This window comes from Lepidochelys olivacea (assembly GCF_965140295.1).
Source record: "Lepidochelys olivacea isolate rLepOli2 genome assembly, chromosome: 14".
Lineage (NCBI taxonomy): Eukaryota > Metazoa > Chordata > Testudines > Cheloniidae > Lepidochelys > Lepidochelys olivacea.
Genome location: NC_140424.1, coordinates 15266130 through 15284072, shown reverse-complemented (window position 1 = coordinate 15284072; position 17943 = coordinate 15266130). Strand labels below are relative to the sequence as shown.

General features: G+C 46.5%; 1 protein-coding gene across 3 annotated transcripts in view; it reads right to left on the bottom strand.

The window, feature by feature from the left end:
• Positions 1–16402, bottom strand: part of LLGL2 (LLGL scribble cell polarity complex component 2) — a 62628-nt gene extending 46226 nt beyond the window's left edge. For 2 of the 3 annotated variants that reach the window (XM_084646787.1, XM_084646789.1), the window contains exons 1-2: positions 16284–16402; positions 86–191 (exon numbers count right to left, since the gene is read on the bottom strand). In XM_084646787.1, the coding sequence (XP_084502913.1) occupies positions 86–160 (75 nt within the window). In that variant the 5' untranslated portion in view covers positions 161–191; positions 16284–16402. Of the gene's footprint in view, positions 1–85; positions 192–4245; positions 4321–16283 lie in introns of all 3 variants that reach the window. The other variant, XM_084646788.1, reaches the window with a different exon arrangement.
• Positions 16403–17943: the final 1541 nt, after the last annotated feature.

Sequence of the window (17943 nt, the reverse complement as noted above, 5' to 3'; positions counted from 1 at the left end):
TCCCTCCTTTCTCTTCAGTGACTATGGACAGATTTGCTCTTTCATGCTTGTTTTCCTTAAAGCTCATTTGAAGAGCCCACCATACCTTGTTAAACTGGAAAAGGTCACGCTTGAGCCTCTCTCTTACAGGATCATGTCCGTGTCTCAAAAATCTTCTCATTTTCCCTCTTTAACCACCTGGCACCAGAAACCTAGTAAAAAAGCAAAATCATGTTTAAACAAGTGGGATTTTAGAGTGTAAAAAAAAAAAAAACCAATCAGAATTGGGTCCTTTATTTTGTTTCAGCAAGTAACACGGAATTCATCAGGCCTGGATGAGACAGCACAGCTATATGGGGAGTTAACAGGGACTAAAACTCAACACCGCTGCAGCACACTATCCCAGATAGTAGGATTTGGTTTGCATAATCCCTTTTTCATGCTACTCAATTCTAGAATCCTTGGGGCTTTTAAAAAACAAACAATGCAGTTTACTTTAGATAAGCTATTACCAGCAGGACAGTGGGGTGGGAGGAGGTATTGTTTCATATTCTCTGTGTGTATATAAAGTCTGCTGCAGTTTCCACGGTATGCATCCGATGAAGTGAGCTGTAGCTCACGAAAGCTCATGCTCAAATAAATTGGTTAGTCTCTAAGGTGCCACAAGTACTCCTTTTCTTTTTGCGAATACAGACTAACACGGCTGTTACTCTGAAACCTAACTTCCAGAGTTGGTGGCAGCATAGACTAGTATCAGTTTTTAACCCAGATAACCCTATGGCTACTGAGCTGAGGAGGGGAAAGTAAACATCTTAGGCTGGCATTATGGGTATAGCATAAGGAGCTGGTGTTGCCTGGAATGTAGTTAGGTTAATTATTAGCCTGCTTCTGTAAATCATCAAGCTTAATCCTCTACTAAGGGGGAAGGGGGAGAGAATAGTGCACCTGTGCCTCAGTGCAGTGCTACAAGAAAGTATAGTGCTCTGTACCTTGTAAATTCCACCACTTCACCAACATTTTATGATCCACTCAGAGCACCTAATGCAGAAATAAAAAGCCCTGCCCTAGCATACCAGCAACACCACTTGGGACAGCAGGATATGGATTCTAGTATTCAGCCAGTGCAGCAAAGATAGCACCTTATGTCACTCTCCAGGACAGAAAGGAGTACAGCAAATGGGTAGAACCTGAAGATTCAGACCTAGGGTGTGGATTTTTCCCAAGGAAGGGGTGTGTACATATGTGGAGCAAGTTGGAAATTTATACTGTGATTAGGTTTCAGAGTAACAGCCGTGCTAGTCTGTATTTGCAAAAAGAAAAGGAGTACTTGTGGCACCTTAGAGACTAACCAATTTATTTGAGCAAAAGCTTTCGTGAGCTACAGCTCACTTCATCGGATGCATACCGTTATAGCAATTACCCCCAGAACAATCCCAGAGCTCAACCTGCAATATCTCTAATCAAACACACAGTACATTTTCAGGTTCACAAACAAAAGGAAAGGAACTCACCATGATCTCCTCGCTGCCCCAGTATCTAGAGATATCAACAGGTACCACCTAATCATCAGCTTTCCTTGAATGATCCCTTACAATATGAGCTAACTACTTATGCAAAACAATCTGTTCCACCTTGCATTTTGCTGAGATACTGGGAGCACCTTTCCCAGGCCTGAAGAAGAGCTGTGTGGCTCAAAAGCTCATCTCTCACCCCAACAGGAAGTTGATCCAATAAAAGAACAGATTTAATAATTTTATTAAGATAATGTTGAAGTAAAAAGAAAACGGTACAGAGTTCAAGCATAGAAGTTTCTGGTTATCAGGGAATAAGGTACAGATTATCAAGGGGTGCGAAATTCGGTTAGGAACGGGTGGCGTAAGGAATACATAATCTGCAATCTCCCCGATTGGGGGTAAAAGTTTAACCGGTCCAAGTACAGACATTGAGATATGGGGGTATGTTGTCCATATAATGGCTATGTTCAGGTGTGGAGTATGAGTGGATACGATGATGGGGATGGATCTACCCTCATTTGGTGGGATTTAATGTTCAGTGAGTTTATGGTTCCAGTTCATATGGTCCAATGGAAAAAAGTCTCTCAGTCCCTTTCCCATAGTTGATGCACAATGTCATACCGGCTCACACCTCCTGGTACTGTCGGTGGCCAGTGATGTGTTCGATGTAGATGTCCCTGGACCATCAGATGGTGTCCGAGACCGTGAGGTGCCGCATGAGCCGTGCGTAGCATCGACTGATCCCACAGGTCTGCAGCACACGCTTGTTGCAGGGGTCCCAAGCACCCAGGGCTCAGACGACCAGGGCATCCATCTGCACCTTGTAGCCCTTCGCTCTCAGGGTATCGGCCAGAGGGGCGTATTTTTGCAGCTTACGAGCTCGGGCTTCGCGGAAGGCCGGGGTCCTGATCTCGAACGAGACCGTGATGTCGACAAGGAAGATCTTTTTCTGGGCCTCGTCGGTGACTACCACGTCAGGTTGCAACTGGCTGTCAGTACCGGGGATGGCGCAGTTCATGGCGACCTCCCCCAGGCGCGGTGCAATGGCTTTTACTAGGCGGTTCTGGATGGCGTGGCGCAGCTGCTAGGCTCTGTAGCGGGGCTCGTAGCTGCACAGGACGTGGGGCAGGGTCTCGTTGGAGTAACCGCACCTCCTGCAACGCTCATCTCGGTTCCCATGGTGGACGGCTCCGTTGAGAGGGACGCAGTTGAGCCGGGTGTGGTTAATGAACCGCCAGTCGGCAAAACGGGTGCAGCTGCCTCCAGCGAGGAAGTGGTTGCTGGCATCCCACTTGCTGGTCAGTTGGAAGGCTTTACCCTGGTCCGGTTTACGCTTCAGGGCTTCCATGTACAGCGAGTGGATGGCTGCCTTCAGGGTCCTCTCCAGCATGCCCCTGGCACTCAGGGCGACGATGGTGTTGTCCTCAGACCTGATCTCCGGCACCAGGACTCCCAGCTCCTGGCGCTCCTCGCACCACTCCCAGCGGCAGCCGATGCGCTTCCCCAGGCGACGCGTGACATTGCGAGCGCAGGACCACAGTGAAGCGATGTCGCGCCAGTCCCGTCCGAATTTGCCATCCAGGGAACCGCTCAGGAAGCTGGCAGTGTCTTGGTTGTAGGGGGCTCTGCCGATCCGCTTTGTTGCGTCATGGAGGGCGTTTGCTGCGATGTTCCTTACCATGGCGTCGGGACATGTCAGCAGGCGGAAGGCGTGGGTGATCACCGCGATGTCACACAGGTCACCCATGCGGGGGACATTGGCACCGTCATGGCTGTGGGCAATATAGACCAGCTCATTGTTGGCTCTCTGGGGAAGGAACAGCCACTTCTTCACCACCTGCCGGACGATCTTGTCTGCCTGGTTGAGGGGTACCTCCGCCACGGGGGATCCCCTTAGGACGAACGAGATGTGGTGGATCAGGAAGGTTTACCTGACACATCTTGTCTCTTTAACATCCTGCGACCAACACAGCTACAACTACACAGGATACAGCTTTCCAATTGTCATTCCTGCATGCTTTCTTCCCTATCCATTCCCTACTGACAGAGAAGGGAGAGTAAACCTGAGCTGCTTGGTATATTTGCATGATTGCGGTAGAAATGAAAGCCATCAGAGTACTAGCAGGTATGAAGAAATGATGCCTAGCTGTCTGACACAGAAACCTTGACAGCAGGGAATATCAAAATAAAATGGGAGAGGAGCATAGCCAAAAAGCAGGAACACATTTAAAAAACAAAGTCTCTGCAAGATGATCTGAAAACCTACACCAAATAAATCTAAGATTAGAGCCCATGTAACAAACCTTTTCACCAGGTTTGCTTGATACAATTCTCAGAGACGAGTACAACATCTGTACACAGCTCTCTCCATGGATCAGCGTTCACCTTGCACTCCCTGGCCCAAGACAGGGAAGCAAATGATCCAACCATCGGACCAAATCTGGTGATGAATCCTGGTCACATGCCACCTGAGGCACATTGCGCATACGCTAAGAAGTGAGCAGCGGCTCTAGAAGTGGCTCTGTTGTGCTAGGCAAGGAAAGAGTATCACACCCATATGCAGCAACTTTGGCCTTAGCCAGACAGGAAAAGTAAAAATGGGAAAGGGTGTGTCTCTGGCAATCAATATCCTGGGCCTCTGAAACCAGGAAAACCCACACAGAAACTTCAGCTAGTTCAAAGTAACTGGTTTTACAAGTATGAGCAAAGGAGACTTCCATGTGCCAACAAGGCAGCACAGAAAAATACTCACAGTAAACAAAGGCAAGAAGGCAAAGGAAAGAGGAGGGTTCTTTTCAAAGGATAGGTAAATACAGCTGCTCACGTCCTGTAACAAAAGTTTAGGAATGATTAATTGCATCCAACACATGCTGCTTATACATGCTTATGCCAAGAGAGGTAGCATTCACAATCCAGCCCACAACGACCTGTTAAACCAGCTAAGGAACCTTAATAATAGCTGGCATCAAGGAATCTTATAGCAACTGGCACCAAGGTACATTACCATGCAAACTGATGCACACTGCAGTCAAAGGAGATTTGCCAAAAAGAATGAAGATTCCACATTATCTGTATCATCTTGTCTCACAGGTGCATATTTCCTTTTTGCCAGCCCAATTTCTCTCGGAAATGCCCTTCTCTGATGTCTTACATAAAACTGCAGCCCAACGTGTGCTGCAATTATAGAACATAGACACAAATACCATTCACTGCAGACAGCATGTGGTCGTAGCTGTGGCCACGAGTAGCCAGAGTGGAGCCTCTGAAGCCACATCTGCTTTGTGTGGAGTTGATGCTGTTGTATTTTGCAGGGAATTAAAGCCTAAGAGAAAATGCAAGATCAGCCGATTTACCAGAAGTTATGTGCTCCTTAGCAGCACTACATCTTCTCTGGGTAAAGGCTGCTTCTCAGCTGAAGAGAATCTGAGGTCAGCTCATCTGCAAGTAACAATACCCCAGATTCCAGTCCATCTTGACTGTGAACAAGTTGAAACATAACATGTGACAGACAAACCACCTTGCAGCCAGGCTCATAATGGGCCACTTAAAGCTAGTTCCTTTAGCGTCCCTGGCTCTATGCTCAGACAAATATTATGAGATGCCCTCCTCCGCTGCGTTCAATTAGACTCAGCCACAAGCCTATTACTATTCATTGTTCACACAGTATGGCAGGGCGAGTCCAAGCTGCGAGAGGATCCTGTTTCCACTCAATACAGACACACAGACAGCTATTACAATCAAACAGACTTTTAGATGCCAAAAATTCACAACAGGTTGATACTTAAGCGAAGAAGGCAGAATGTTCATATGCAGCTTACATGTGTGTTTACTCAGAGAACACAGGATGGGCGTAGAACAGGGCAGAGAGAGTACTCTTCCCAAACAGCCTTTGTGCAGGTTGAGTCGCCATTCCAACTTCTCCCCTTGACAATAGTTCAAAGCTTGGCAAATGATTCAAAGATGCTCTCTAGGGCATATCAAGACCATTTAGAGATTTCAAGGCTTTAGGTCTCCTGCTTGTTGTTCTCTCCCCTCTCTTCTCCTCCACCCCATGGGATCCTCCCATGTGAGATTTCAACAGTAAGGCACTGCTTCTGTTAAAAAGGATAAGCAGCAGCAAGCCCTTTTCCCCAGCCAAGCTTTGTTTACACCACAAGGATTTACTACTCTTATTGCAGCAACTGCCAACAAGGCCTCATCTATACTAGATTTTCTCTAAACTACCAAAAGTTTCCTAGCGTTCCTAGGACCAATACAGCTCTGCCAGTGGTAGCAATGGTGGGAATGCTACAGTAGACTCTCTCAGCAAGGGTTAGATGACAACAGCCAGCCTACACTAGCAGTTCAGCCATTATTCACAATTGCGGTAGAAGTGCGAGGATGTTTAGGAAGAAAGGCTAACACAAACATGCCCCACCTATGCCACTGCATGAACAGGAACAACGGTGTAAGAGTTAGGGTATATATGCCTTAGACCAGGTTTTCATGATCGCCACTGTAATAAAGGTGCTGATTTTTACTAGAAGTTCCAGCATCTAATGACAGTTCTATGCATCAGATGGTGTGTAGCCCCCTTTAAAAAAAAAAAGAGTTTAAATCTGGTTGAATGACTCCTGAGATAAACTCTAGTGGGTGGTTTATTGGGAGGGGGAATTCAAAGAGAAGATAGACTATTGTAGGCAATATTCTCCTAGAGAGAGAGAGCATGTCCAGAAGAAAAGAGAACCAGACTGCAAGTTAGGAGTTGTAAATTCTACTCCCAATTCTGCCATTGACTTGATGTGACCTTGGGCAAGTCACTTCACCTTTCTGTCTCAGTTTCTCTATAATGCTTACTCACTTAATTCACATGTCGTTGTGAGGATCCGTTCTGTCTTTACAGAGCTTTGGACTACTCGCATATGAATGCCAAGTACTGGTTGTGAGAAAATGTATGTTTAAGTGATTTCATAAAATTTCATTTTGAAGAACTAGAACTTACCCAAATGGAAGTAAATATTAGCAAAATTATTTGCATCAGTACAGCAAGTGTCATGGAGAGCTACTCCTTATCTCTAAAAGGATCCCTTAACATTAGAGAGCAAGAGAGCTGCACTCAGCTACTAATGTTTAAGGTTACTGTGTTTAAGTGAGCTCAACTCTCCAGGCACAGGTAATAAAATCTGCTAGAGGTGGTCAAGTGCAAAGTGGTAACTGAACTTAAGCATACCATTTCCCACTTTTTAAGCTTGTAAAAGGGATCAATATAATTTAATGATACAATCCCTTGCTGTATTCTAAAACTCAAATATTCATCACTGGCACAGTTACCATCTATGTTCAAAGAAAAGGAGTACTTGTGGCACCTTAGAGACTAACCAGTTTGAGCATAAGCTTTCGTGAGCTACAGCTCACTTCAGCGGATGCATACAGTGGAAAATACAGTGAGGAGATTTTATATATACACAAAGACCATGACAAAAAAATATAGATTGTAAGGAGAGTGGACGCTTCCTCAGCTCTCATCCCCTAATGCCCCTACTCTACTTGCGCTATATTGATGACATCTTCATCATCTGGACCCATGGAAAAGAGGCCCTTGAGGAATTCCACCATGATTTCAACAATTTCCATCCCACCATCACCCTCAGCCTGGACCAGTCCACACGAGATCCACTTCCTGGACACTACGGTGCTAATAAACAATGGTCACATAAACACCACCCTATATCGGAAACCTACTGACCGCTATTCCTACCTACATGCCTCCAGCTTTCACCCAGACCACACCACACGATCCATTGTCTACAGCCAAGCTCTATCTACGATACAACCGCATTTGCTCCAACCCCTCGGACAGAGACAAACACCTACAAGATCTCTATCAAGCATTCTTACAACTCAATACCCACCTGCTGAAGTGAAGAAACAGATTGACAGAGCCAGAAGAGTACCCAGAAGTCACCTACTACAGGACAGGCCCAACAAAGAAAATAACAGAACGCCACTAGCCGTCACCTTCAGCCCCCAACTAAAACCTCTCCAATGCATCATCAAGGATCTACAACCTATGCTGAAGGACGACCCATCACTCTCACAAGTCTTGGGAGACAGGCCAGTCCTTACCTACAGACAGCCCCCCAACCTGAAGCAAATACTCACCAGCAACCACACAACAGAACCGCTAACGCAGGAACCTATCTTTGCAACAAAGCCCGTTGCCAACTGTGCCCACATATCTATTCAGGGGACACCATCATAGGGCCTAATCACATCAGCCATACTATCGGAGGCTCGTTCACCTGCACATCTACCAATGTGATATATGCCATCATGTGCCAGCAATGCCCCTCTGCCATGTACACTGGGCAAACTGGACAGTCTCTACGTAAAAGAATAAATGAACATAAATCAGATGTCAAGAATTATAACATTCATAAACCAGTCGGAGAACACTTGAATCTCTCTGGACACTCGATTTCTGATCTCAAAGTGACTATCCTTCAACAAAAAAAACTTCAAAAACAGACTCCAATGAGAGACTGCTGAATTGGAATTAATTTGCAAATTGGATACAATTAACTTCGGCTTGAATAGAGACTGGGAGTGGTTGAATCATTATACTAAGTGAAACTATTTCCCCTTGTTTATTCCTCTTCCCCCCTCCCCCCGCCACTGTTCCTCAGACATTCTTGTTAACTTCTGGAAATGGCCCACCTTGATTATCACTTCAAAAGGTTCTCTCTCCCCCCACCCCACTCTCCTGCTGGTAATAGCTCATCTTAAGTGACCACTCTCCTTACAATGTATATTTTTTCATGGTCTGTGTGTATATATAAAATCTCCTCACTGTACTTTCCACTTTATGCATCCGATGAAGTGAGCTGTAGCTCACGAAAGCTTATGCTCAAATAAATTGGTTAGCCTCTAAGGTGCCACAAGTACTGCTTTTCTTTTTGCGAATACAGACTAACACGGCTGCTACTCTGAAACCCATCTAAGTTCAGGGTGCACTGATTTAAATCAAAGCAATTTAAATAACCAATTTTAACAATGAATTAAATCAGTAAGCAGAAAACCTTGTTAAAATCATTGATATTAATTGTGTTTTGCATTTGTACTTCTTGTCCTAAAGAATAGTTATCAATTAATGAGACTCAATCATAAAAACATGGTGGAATTGCAACTAAATATAGCCTTTACACTGAACATGGTGCTTCTTATTGCAAACCAGCAAGATATATTACATCTCTACCCATGTATTTAAGCAATCATAACTTATTTACATTTATTCAGATTCTTAATTTTTACATTTTATTATGTTAGAAAATGGTGAATAATGCATTTTTTTATTTACTAGATCAGGGGTCGGTAACCGATGACACGTGAGCCCATTTTTAATGGCATGCTGCTGTCAGCCAGGGACAGCAGCGTCCCATTAAAAATCCTGCCCGGCCCGGCCCACTCTTCTCCACCTACCGCTCTCTCCTTGCGGGGCAGGCAAGCTTCCTCCTCCCCACACCTCTTCCCCCAGCCTGCTGGGTTCCTGCCCCTCCTTCTCTCCCCCCTGTGGCCGATCAGCTGACGACCCTTGCTACGGAGGGGGAGGGGGAGATGGAAAAGCAGAGCCCCAGCCCGCTCTCTGCTCCAGGGACCTCGGGGAAGGGGGTGGAATCAGCATATCCCCTCCAGCCCCCTGCCGTGAGCTGCACAGGGCAGGGGGCTGGGAGCACCCGCACGACCCTAGCCCACACCCCCAGCCCTCTGCCCTCACCCCCACACACACCCCCAGCCCCATACCCTGACCCCTGCACCCCCCAACCCCAGCTCTGACTCCAGCTCCCCCCACATATCCAGCCCCCCAACCCCCTGTCCTGACTCCTACACCCTCCTCACACACCCAGCCGCCCCACACCCTGACTTTTGCACCCCCACCCCAAACGGGAGCTCCTGCACGCACACATGCACACACACATACACATTCCCACCTGCACCCCTCGCACCAAATGGGAGCTGCCCAGGTAAGCACTCCACACCCAAACCTCCTGCCCCAACCCTGAGCCCCCTCCCTCATTCTAGCTCCTGGCCAGACCCTGCACCCCAACTCCCAGCCTGCTCCTTCACCCCCAGCCCTGTTCTCAGTGCACTCCCACCCTCATCTCTGTGCAGACAGAGAAAGAGAATGGGCCAGAACCAGGGAGAAACTAAGATACCTACTCTATGCGGACAGGGCCGGGACTCCAGACCAGCAGCGGGCTGAGGGGGGCCAGCAGCCGAGACCCTGGCTGGCAGGAGCCGGCGGACGGAACCCCAGACCGGCAGCGGGCTGAGCAGCTCAGCCCACTGCCGGTCTGGGGTCCCGGCCACCAGCCCCACTCAGCCCGCTGCCGGTCTGGGGTTCTGGCTGCCGGCCCCTTGCCAGCTGGGGTCCCAGCCACAGGCCCGCTCAGCCCGCTTCCGGCCTAGGTGAACAGAACCCCAGGCCAGCAGCGGGCTGAGCGGGCCGACGGTGTAAGATCAGCATTTTAATTTAATTTTAAATGAAGATTCTTAAACATTTTGAAAACCTTGTTTGCATACAACAATAGTTTAGTTATATAATATATAGACTTATAGAAAGAGACCTTCTAAAAAACGTTAAAATGTAGTAATGGCACACGAAACCTTAAATTAGAGTGAATAAATGAAGACTCGGCACACCACTTCTAAAAGGTTGCCAACCCCTGTAATAGATGATTAATTTTTACCTATGCTTTGTGTCAAGCTCTATTTGGATGGGAATTCAAGTCCAATTAAGAATGCCAGAAACACCACAGCATTTCAAAGTTGGTTAATTAAGTAAATAAATCTACTTTAAATGTGCTGAATACATAAAAGAGTGTATCAAAACACGTTTGGCATTTAAAACGGATTTATTAAACAAAGGAAGTATTACCTGTAGTTCGTGAAATGAACTGATTGTGACGAGAAACAATGTTTTTCAAGATTTCAGAACGAGTAGATCATAGATTAGAATAAATTTAGGCCTTAACGTACATGGTATTAGTTTCAAATAGTTTTTTAAATAAAAAAACCAAAAAATCTATTTTTATCCACTCTGCTATAATTTATCCAAGCTGCTACAGCAACAACTGGTTGCCAAGTGAGATACTGCGAAAGAGTGGGCAGTATTACAAAGCAGCAGAGAGGTCTGAATAAAGGAAAAATTGCAGAATGTAAAGAGCTTGGAGATCTCAGAGATGCCACTCTAGCCCACAAGTCTGACACAAGACAGGGATTTTCCAGACCACCTTCCCAGAATGAGATATTTAATCCAGTAGTAAGTCAAAGGAGGGACAGTTTAGGCTGAATATCAGGAAAACTTTTCTGGCAGTGAAATCTATTAGACTGTGAGGAAAACTCAAGTGGTGGAGTCCCATCACTTAGGAGTTTTTTTTTTTTAAAATACTGAACAAAATGCTAAAAAGTGTCTTCTAAGGAACAATCCTGCACTAGCAAGGAGAAGGACTGAATGATGCGACAGGTTCTCCCATCCAAGTCTACTTTTAGCTTCTGCAGAATCATAGAAGTTAACAGTCAAAAGTTAACCTACCCCATCCTCATTAAATGGGACAGTAGGCAGTGCCCCATCCTCTACCCTCCCACCACACACACACACCCACTAGGTTTGAAGCTTCCAAGATGGGTTTCCCAAGCAATCTTGGAAAGTAAAGGAAAAGTGTTCAAGTCAACCATGCAAGTTCATACACTACCACAGAACAGTGCTAAAAACTACCGAATCCTTCTGAGTCCAGAAATTCTGTCCAAACCTCTTGTATTAAGATTCCTTTGTACCCTCTATGTCATGGTAACATTGGAATACATGAGATTTCAAAATGCTATAGCACAGAAAAGCCTTTTCCATTTGAAAAGTATGTTATGAAGAGAAATTTATTGGATGTGATGCAGAGCTCTTGGTATACTCTCCCAATACAATGGGTGACTCAAGGATAGAAGGAAGGTATGGTACCTTGAAAGTCATGTTGCAATAACGTTTTTAGGCCAGAAATATGGTGGGTCTATTGAGAAGGACATCACAAAGGCTCCTTATTACCACAACAGCACCAAAAGGAAAGATGTAGAAAAAAAATTCTAACTACTTGCTGATGACTTAAATCCTCATACATATATACACACCCCCACAACACACCTTATCCGGCAGCCCATACAGGTATCATCGAACAGTTACAACGCATACTCAATGACAAAACCCTGAAGTAAATCTTTCCTGATCCCCCTCTTCTGGCCTTCAAACACCTCCCAAACCTCTCCAAGCTCATCATCAGAAGCAAGCTCCCCACGGACCAAGACACACAAACTAAAAGCAGCACCAGACCCTGCCAGAACAACAGATGCAAAACCTCTAGACATCCCTCCAATGCAAGGATAGTCAACACCCCCACACCACATTTTTCATTATCCATGGGTCCTACACGTGCCTATCACAACACGTGGCATACCTCATTCAATTCACTAAATGCCCCAACACCAACAACGTGGAAGAAACCAAACAATCACCGTGCTCTCAAATGAACTCTCACCAAAAAATTATAAGAGACCAAAAAACCAAATCCACTGTGGGTGAACACTTTTTAGAAAGCGATCACTCTTTAATCTGACCTCACAGTCTTCATCCTCAAAGACAACCTGCACAACACTTTCAAAAAATGAACTCAGGAGCTTACATTCATAGCTTTGGCTAGATACCAAAAATCAGGGACTGACCAGACACTGGATTTATGGTTTATTACCAAAATCTGTAACCCATTTAATGCCCCCACACAAACACACACACACCCCTTTTCTCTTCCCCATTTTCCCCTTGCGGCTGGAAAGATGTTAACAAGCCATTTCACTTGAAATGTGTGTTAACTACTTATGCTAAACAATCTGTACCATCTTGCATTTGTCTGTGACACAGACAGAGTAGATTTCTCAGACCCGAAGAAGAGCTCTGTAAGCTCAAAAGCTTCTCTCTCCCTCACCAATGAAAGTTGGTTCAATAAAAGTTATTGCCTCACCCACATTATCTCGCTAATCTTCTGGGACCACCACTGCATACAATGTGGTTGAAGGAATCTTGCAAATATTTTGAAGATCAAGTACACAGCTCTATCTAGGTATGTCTACAAAGCCTATCATCGTAACATCTGGGCAATCTGCAGAGATTGAGAAAAAAATCACTGTACATATGGACCATCTTTGATCCTTATTTGACAAGACTGTGTTTCTAGAAATAATGCCATGTAAGATGCAGAAAGGTGGGAGACACTACATGTAGTCTTTTGTAGGGAGAGGAAAAAGCTGACCTACAAAGACATCAGCCTTACATTGGAAAGTAAAAGGTGAGATGTGCATATCCTGATCTCCAGAAGCAAGAAGTTCAATAGCCCAGGGAATTTCACCAAACATCCTCCCTCTGGCATCCAGCCTCATCCTGGGCTCCCTCAGTCATAGCATTCCTGTTGACTGAAGCGTTCTCAATTGGCTACTCAGAGGGTAAGGGTAAGGTTGCCAGTGAAGTAGCTGGGTCACAATTCAAAGGTTTTTAGTTATTGGTATTTCACCCATTCTCCCCCCGCCATACATCCTACCCTTCAGATGAGCATAACTCTTTTTTGTACTGTTATCTACTTCAGAAATCTAATTTGAGAAATTTACTTTAAGGGCTCTACTCTAGTAACACTAGTTTTATATATATATATATAGGGTGCTTCAGAGAATCTCCAATTGCTTTACAAACACTATGGCCATGTCCATACTATGATGCTACAGCCACATATCTATGGCACTGTAGTTAGGCTGCCGTAACCTCATAATATAGATGCAGACCACAGCAACAGAAGGGATTTTTCCTGTCACTGTAGGAAAGGTAGCAAGGTTGATGGAAGCTTTCTTCCCTGTATCTAGCTGTGCTTATGTCTACACTGCCTACATTACAGCGCTGCCGCGACAGTGCTGTGACGTGGGCTGTGTAGTCACGTGGGCCGTGTAGCCAGGGGAGAGCTCTCCCATTGATAAAAAATAACCACTCCGAACGAGGGGTCGTAGCTTTATCACCAGGAGTGCGGCTCCCGGTGATAAAGCACTGTCTATACTTTTGTTGCTCAGGGGTGTGTTTTCACTTGACCTGAAGGACTAAAGTTTTAGCGCTGAAAGTGACAGTGTAGATACAGCCTGTGTCTACACAAGGGGCTAGGTCAGCATAGCTATGGCACTCTGTGTGTGGATTTTTCACACCGCTGAGCACTGTACCAGTGTCGACGACCTAAGTTTTAAATACAGACCAGGCCTAAGCCACATCAAACAGAAGTGAAGTATTACTAACCCAATTACAAATGGGGAACTGGAAGCAGAGTGGTTACTTGATTTGTTCAGTCTCACGCAGGAAGTCAGTAGCATGGTATGAAACAGAACTCAGGAATATAGATTCCTATTGTGCTACCTAACGGTTGTTGCAGGGCACCTGCCCTATACCATGTGAAATGCATTCCAAAAACTGTCACAAATCTTACTGCAAGTTTGGAAAAAAATTAAGTTCAACACACGCCGTACTTAGTCATTATAACACACAAATACACTAACCGAGCATGCCAAAGGATAAAGAACAGGTAGTTATTTAGCATTTCTATTTAGTCTGAGTGTAGAGCCTAGGTAATAAGGATGAAGACCTACAAAGCAAAATTACTACCAGCAACTGCCCTTTGACATTCTAAAGTGTAAGTAGCTTGTTCTATTTAATGTATTACATTATTACCTGTGCCTAAGGACATGATGCTATATGCTCCCCTGATCTACTGCCAGGTAGCCCCTGGAAGGAAAAACTAAGTAGGCACATGACTGTACTTGACCTACTCCCACAAGCAAAACCAATATTTATATTTGTGCCTCAGGGAAATATAAACCATGAATCACTCTAATCAATCAACAATTAAACTAGGGAAGCTACAGCAAAGCGCTGAGGTTTCTCATAGGTGCAAGGGAGAAACTCCATTGGGAGAGAAGCTTACAGTCATTGCTTACATGTCTATCAAAGAACAAATGCAGTAAATTAAGCCTCTTGGGAGAAAAAAATCTAAAGCTTGAAATCTTAACAGAAGTTGGAGAAAGCTGATGTCCAATACTCTGAAATGCATCCGGCCTCAAGCATTATCCAGAGTGAGCTTCAAACATAGGCTGGGTAGGCAACCACTTAGGGTGTCAATTCTGAGAGCATTTCTACCACAAGCAGCAGCCACATGGCCAAAAGTTACCAGTGCTTTCAAACTATCCCAAGAACACAGGCTGTGGCAAGGCGGGGCCAGCCAGAAGACTCTGCCCTTCAGGACTCCACCTCCAGGAGCACCAGGCTGCAGAAAGAAGTTAACAATCTAGGGGTATGTCTACACAGCAATTAAAAACTCACAGCTGGCCTATGCCAGATGACTCCGGTTAAGGGGCTGTTAACTGCAATGTAAACATGCGGGCTGGAGCTGGAGCCCAGGCTGTAGCACTGTGTGTGGTGGGAGAGTCCCAGAGGACGAGCTGAATGTCTATTCGGCGATTAAACAGCACTTTAGTCCAAACTCAAATCAGCTGGCATGGGCCAGCCGTGGATGTCTAATTGCAGCATAGACACACTCTAGAGGAGACAAGCTCCTCACTCCAGCATGGGAGTGAGACAGAAGAAGAGAGATGGGATGGACCCAGGGATGTCATGCAACAGACACCTGCTTGTCTTTGGGAAAGGGACACCAAAAGTAATTACTTGCCTAGTTCATTAACACATCACTGGCTGGACTATTCCACCGTTGGCTGGAATGTATGCCTGCCAAAAGGCCACTGATGAGTAAGATACAAGGCAACTGCAGAATGTACTCAGACTTCAAAGTATTCAGGTTTTCACTGAAACAAAACTGCTTGTGGACTGAAGTTTTACCCTGATCTGGCAACTATACCTTCCCTCACACAGGATATACTTATAATTTGTCTTAGTCTTGACACTAAATGAGTCTATTTGATTTGGGTCTTGCCTGCCTTTGAAGTCATTTCGTTCCCTAAGCCCCATTCTCTGTGACTGTGTCAACCCAGATTTGCACTATGGGGGAGGGGGAGCAGAGGTAGGGTATTCTATGGGGTAAAGTCCCAGGGCTCTGGAATCTGCTTCTGTTGTTGCTTGGCCAGAAGACACATTCGTTCACCTCTAAGGCATGCTACAAGACCTTTTGTTGCGCAGATGATGCAAGTGAGCCCAGCCCTTTTTGCGAGCTTGGGTTATTGTGGCAATTCCTTTCTGTCAGGTATTCTGAAGTAGTGTAAACCGGTACAGAGATTAGTGCCAGGAGCACAGACGTATAAATCAAACACATCCACCCAGTTTAGCTAGAGAACCGATTGCAGCCCAGTTCCAGGGGGGGATTTCCACCCCAAAGGGCCAGCCAGCGCCTACCTGCTGGGGCAACTTCCCATCACCTCGTACCCGGCCTCCCTAAGAGGAGCGGCAGGCCCAGATGAGCGCTCCCCCCGGCTCCCCAGCCCCACCGCAGGGCAGCCAGGGTTTCTCCTCACAGCTACACCAGGGGCAGCCTCAAGCCCGCCCCTGGGGTCCCACTCCCCGGCGGAGCCCCGAGCTCCCAGGCCCAGGGCGGCTCTGCGGGCGGGCGGGCGGGCTGGCAGGCAGGTGAGGGCCCCGCAGGAGCGTGGCGGCCCGGCCCTCAACCCCCCCCACCCCCTGACCGGGGGGGTGTCGGTCCTTTGTGCCGCCGCCCCCCCCCGGCTCGGCCTCACATTCACCTGACGGGCGCTAGCTGGACCGGCCGGGCCCGGAGGAGGCCGCGGACTGTGGTGTCGCCTGCCGCCGGCTCTTGGGCCACGGGCTCCTCCGCTAGCGCCGCCGCCTCTCCTTCCCGGATACCTCGGGAAGTGGGCGGGGCTCACCGGATATGCAAATAAATGGGCGTGGCCCCCCACGCGCTCATGAATAATTCACACGACCACCTCCCTCTAAGAGCCAATCAGGAGGCGGCGAGCCAGGCTCATGAATACCGCCTCAGGGCAGCCGCCTTGTTCAAACGGAGTTGACGGTTAATATATCGGTGAATATTAACAAGCGAACTGATACGGATACAAGGTGAATGCTAATGAGCTCATAAATACTAATGAACCTTGGCCCCGCCCATCCTGCTGCACTTTGGCTTACCTGCCGGCCGCATCACGCCGCCAGCCTCGCCCCGTTTCCATCCGCGCCCAGGGAAGCAATAGCCGCTAGGCTGCACCCCGCCCAGCACCGGACCCTGCTCCCTGAGCCCCTTCCAGTCTCACACCAGTATAACTGCCCTAGTGTAAACGGGGCAACTCCTAATTCACAGCCGTTTGAGATCGGAGCCAGGCTCTAAAGCACAGGGGTTACATGGCACAGGACAACTCAGCCCTAACTGCATGGTGCTACACACATCTGCTAGGGTAAGGAAAGGTGCCAGGCAGAGTGTGGGCAACGTGGCAGCTAGCTCGTCTCCAAAAAGGAGGTAAAGGTCATTTCTGGTAATACACCAGCCCCTTCGCACCCACCAGCCCACCTGCTTTCCCAGGGACATCTTTCTATTTAAAATATATATATATATATATTGCCCTCATCTTACCAGCACTAACGTTAGGGGAAACGAACTATACTGGGTAGATTGTGAGAAGGGGATGTATGCAAAAGTGGGTATCAAATGCAGCCAGCAAACTGCAACAACATCTCTTTGCAACAGTGATCTCAGGTGTTACTTGTGGACACAAGAGAATCACTAACCCAGGAACCTATCCTTGCAACAAAGCCCGTTGCTAACTGTGCCCACATATCTATTCAGGGGACACCATCACAGGGCCTAATAACATCAGCCACACTATCAGAGGCTCGTTCACTTGCACATCCACCAATGTGATATATGCCATCATGTGCCAGCAATGCCCCTCTGCCATGTACATTGGTCAAACTGGACAGTCGCTATGTAAAAGAATAAATGGACACAAATCAGATGTCAAGAATTATAACATTCATAAACCAGTCGCAGAACACTTCAATCTCTCTGGTCAAATGATTACAGACATGAAAGTTGCGATATTACAACAAAAAAACTTCAAAACCAGACTCCAGCCAGAAACTGTTGAATTGGAATTCATTTGCAAATTGGATACAATTATCTTAGGTTTGAATAGAGACTGGGAGTGGCTAAGTCATTATGCAAGGTAACCTATTTCCCCTTGTTTTTTCCTACCTCCCACCCCAGACGTTCTTGTTAAACCCTGGATTTGTGCTGGAAATGGCCCACCTTAATTATCATACACATTGTAAGGAGAGTGATCACTTTAGATAAGCTATTACCAGCAGGAGAGTGGGGTGGGGGGAGGTATTTTTTCATGCTTTGTGTGTATAAAAAGATCTTCTACACTTTCCACAGTATGCATCCGA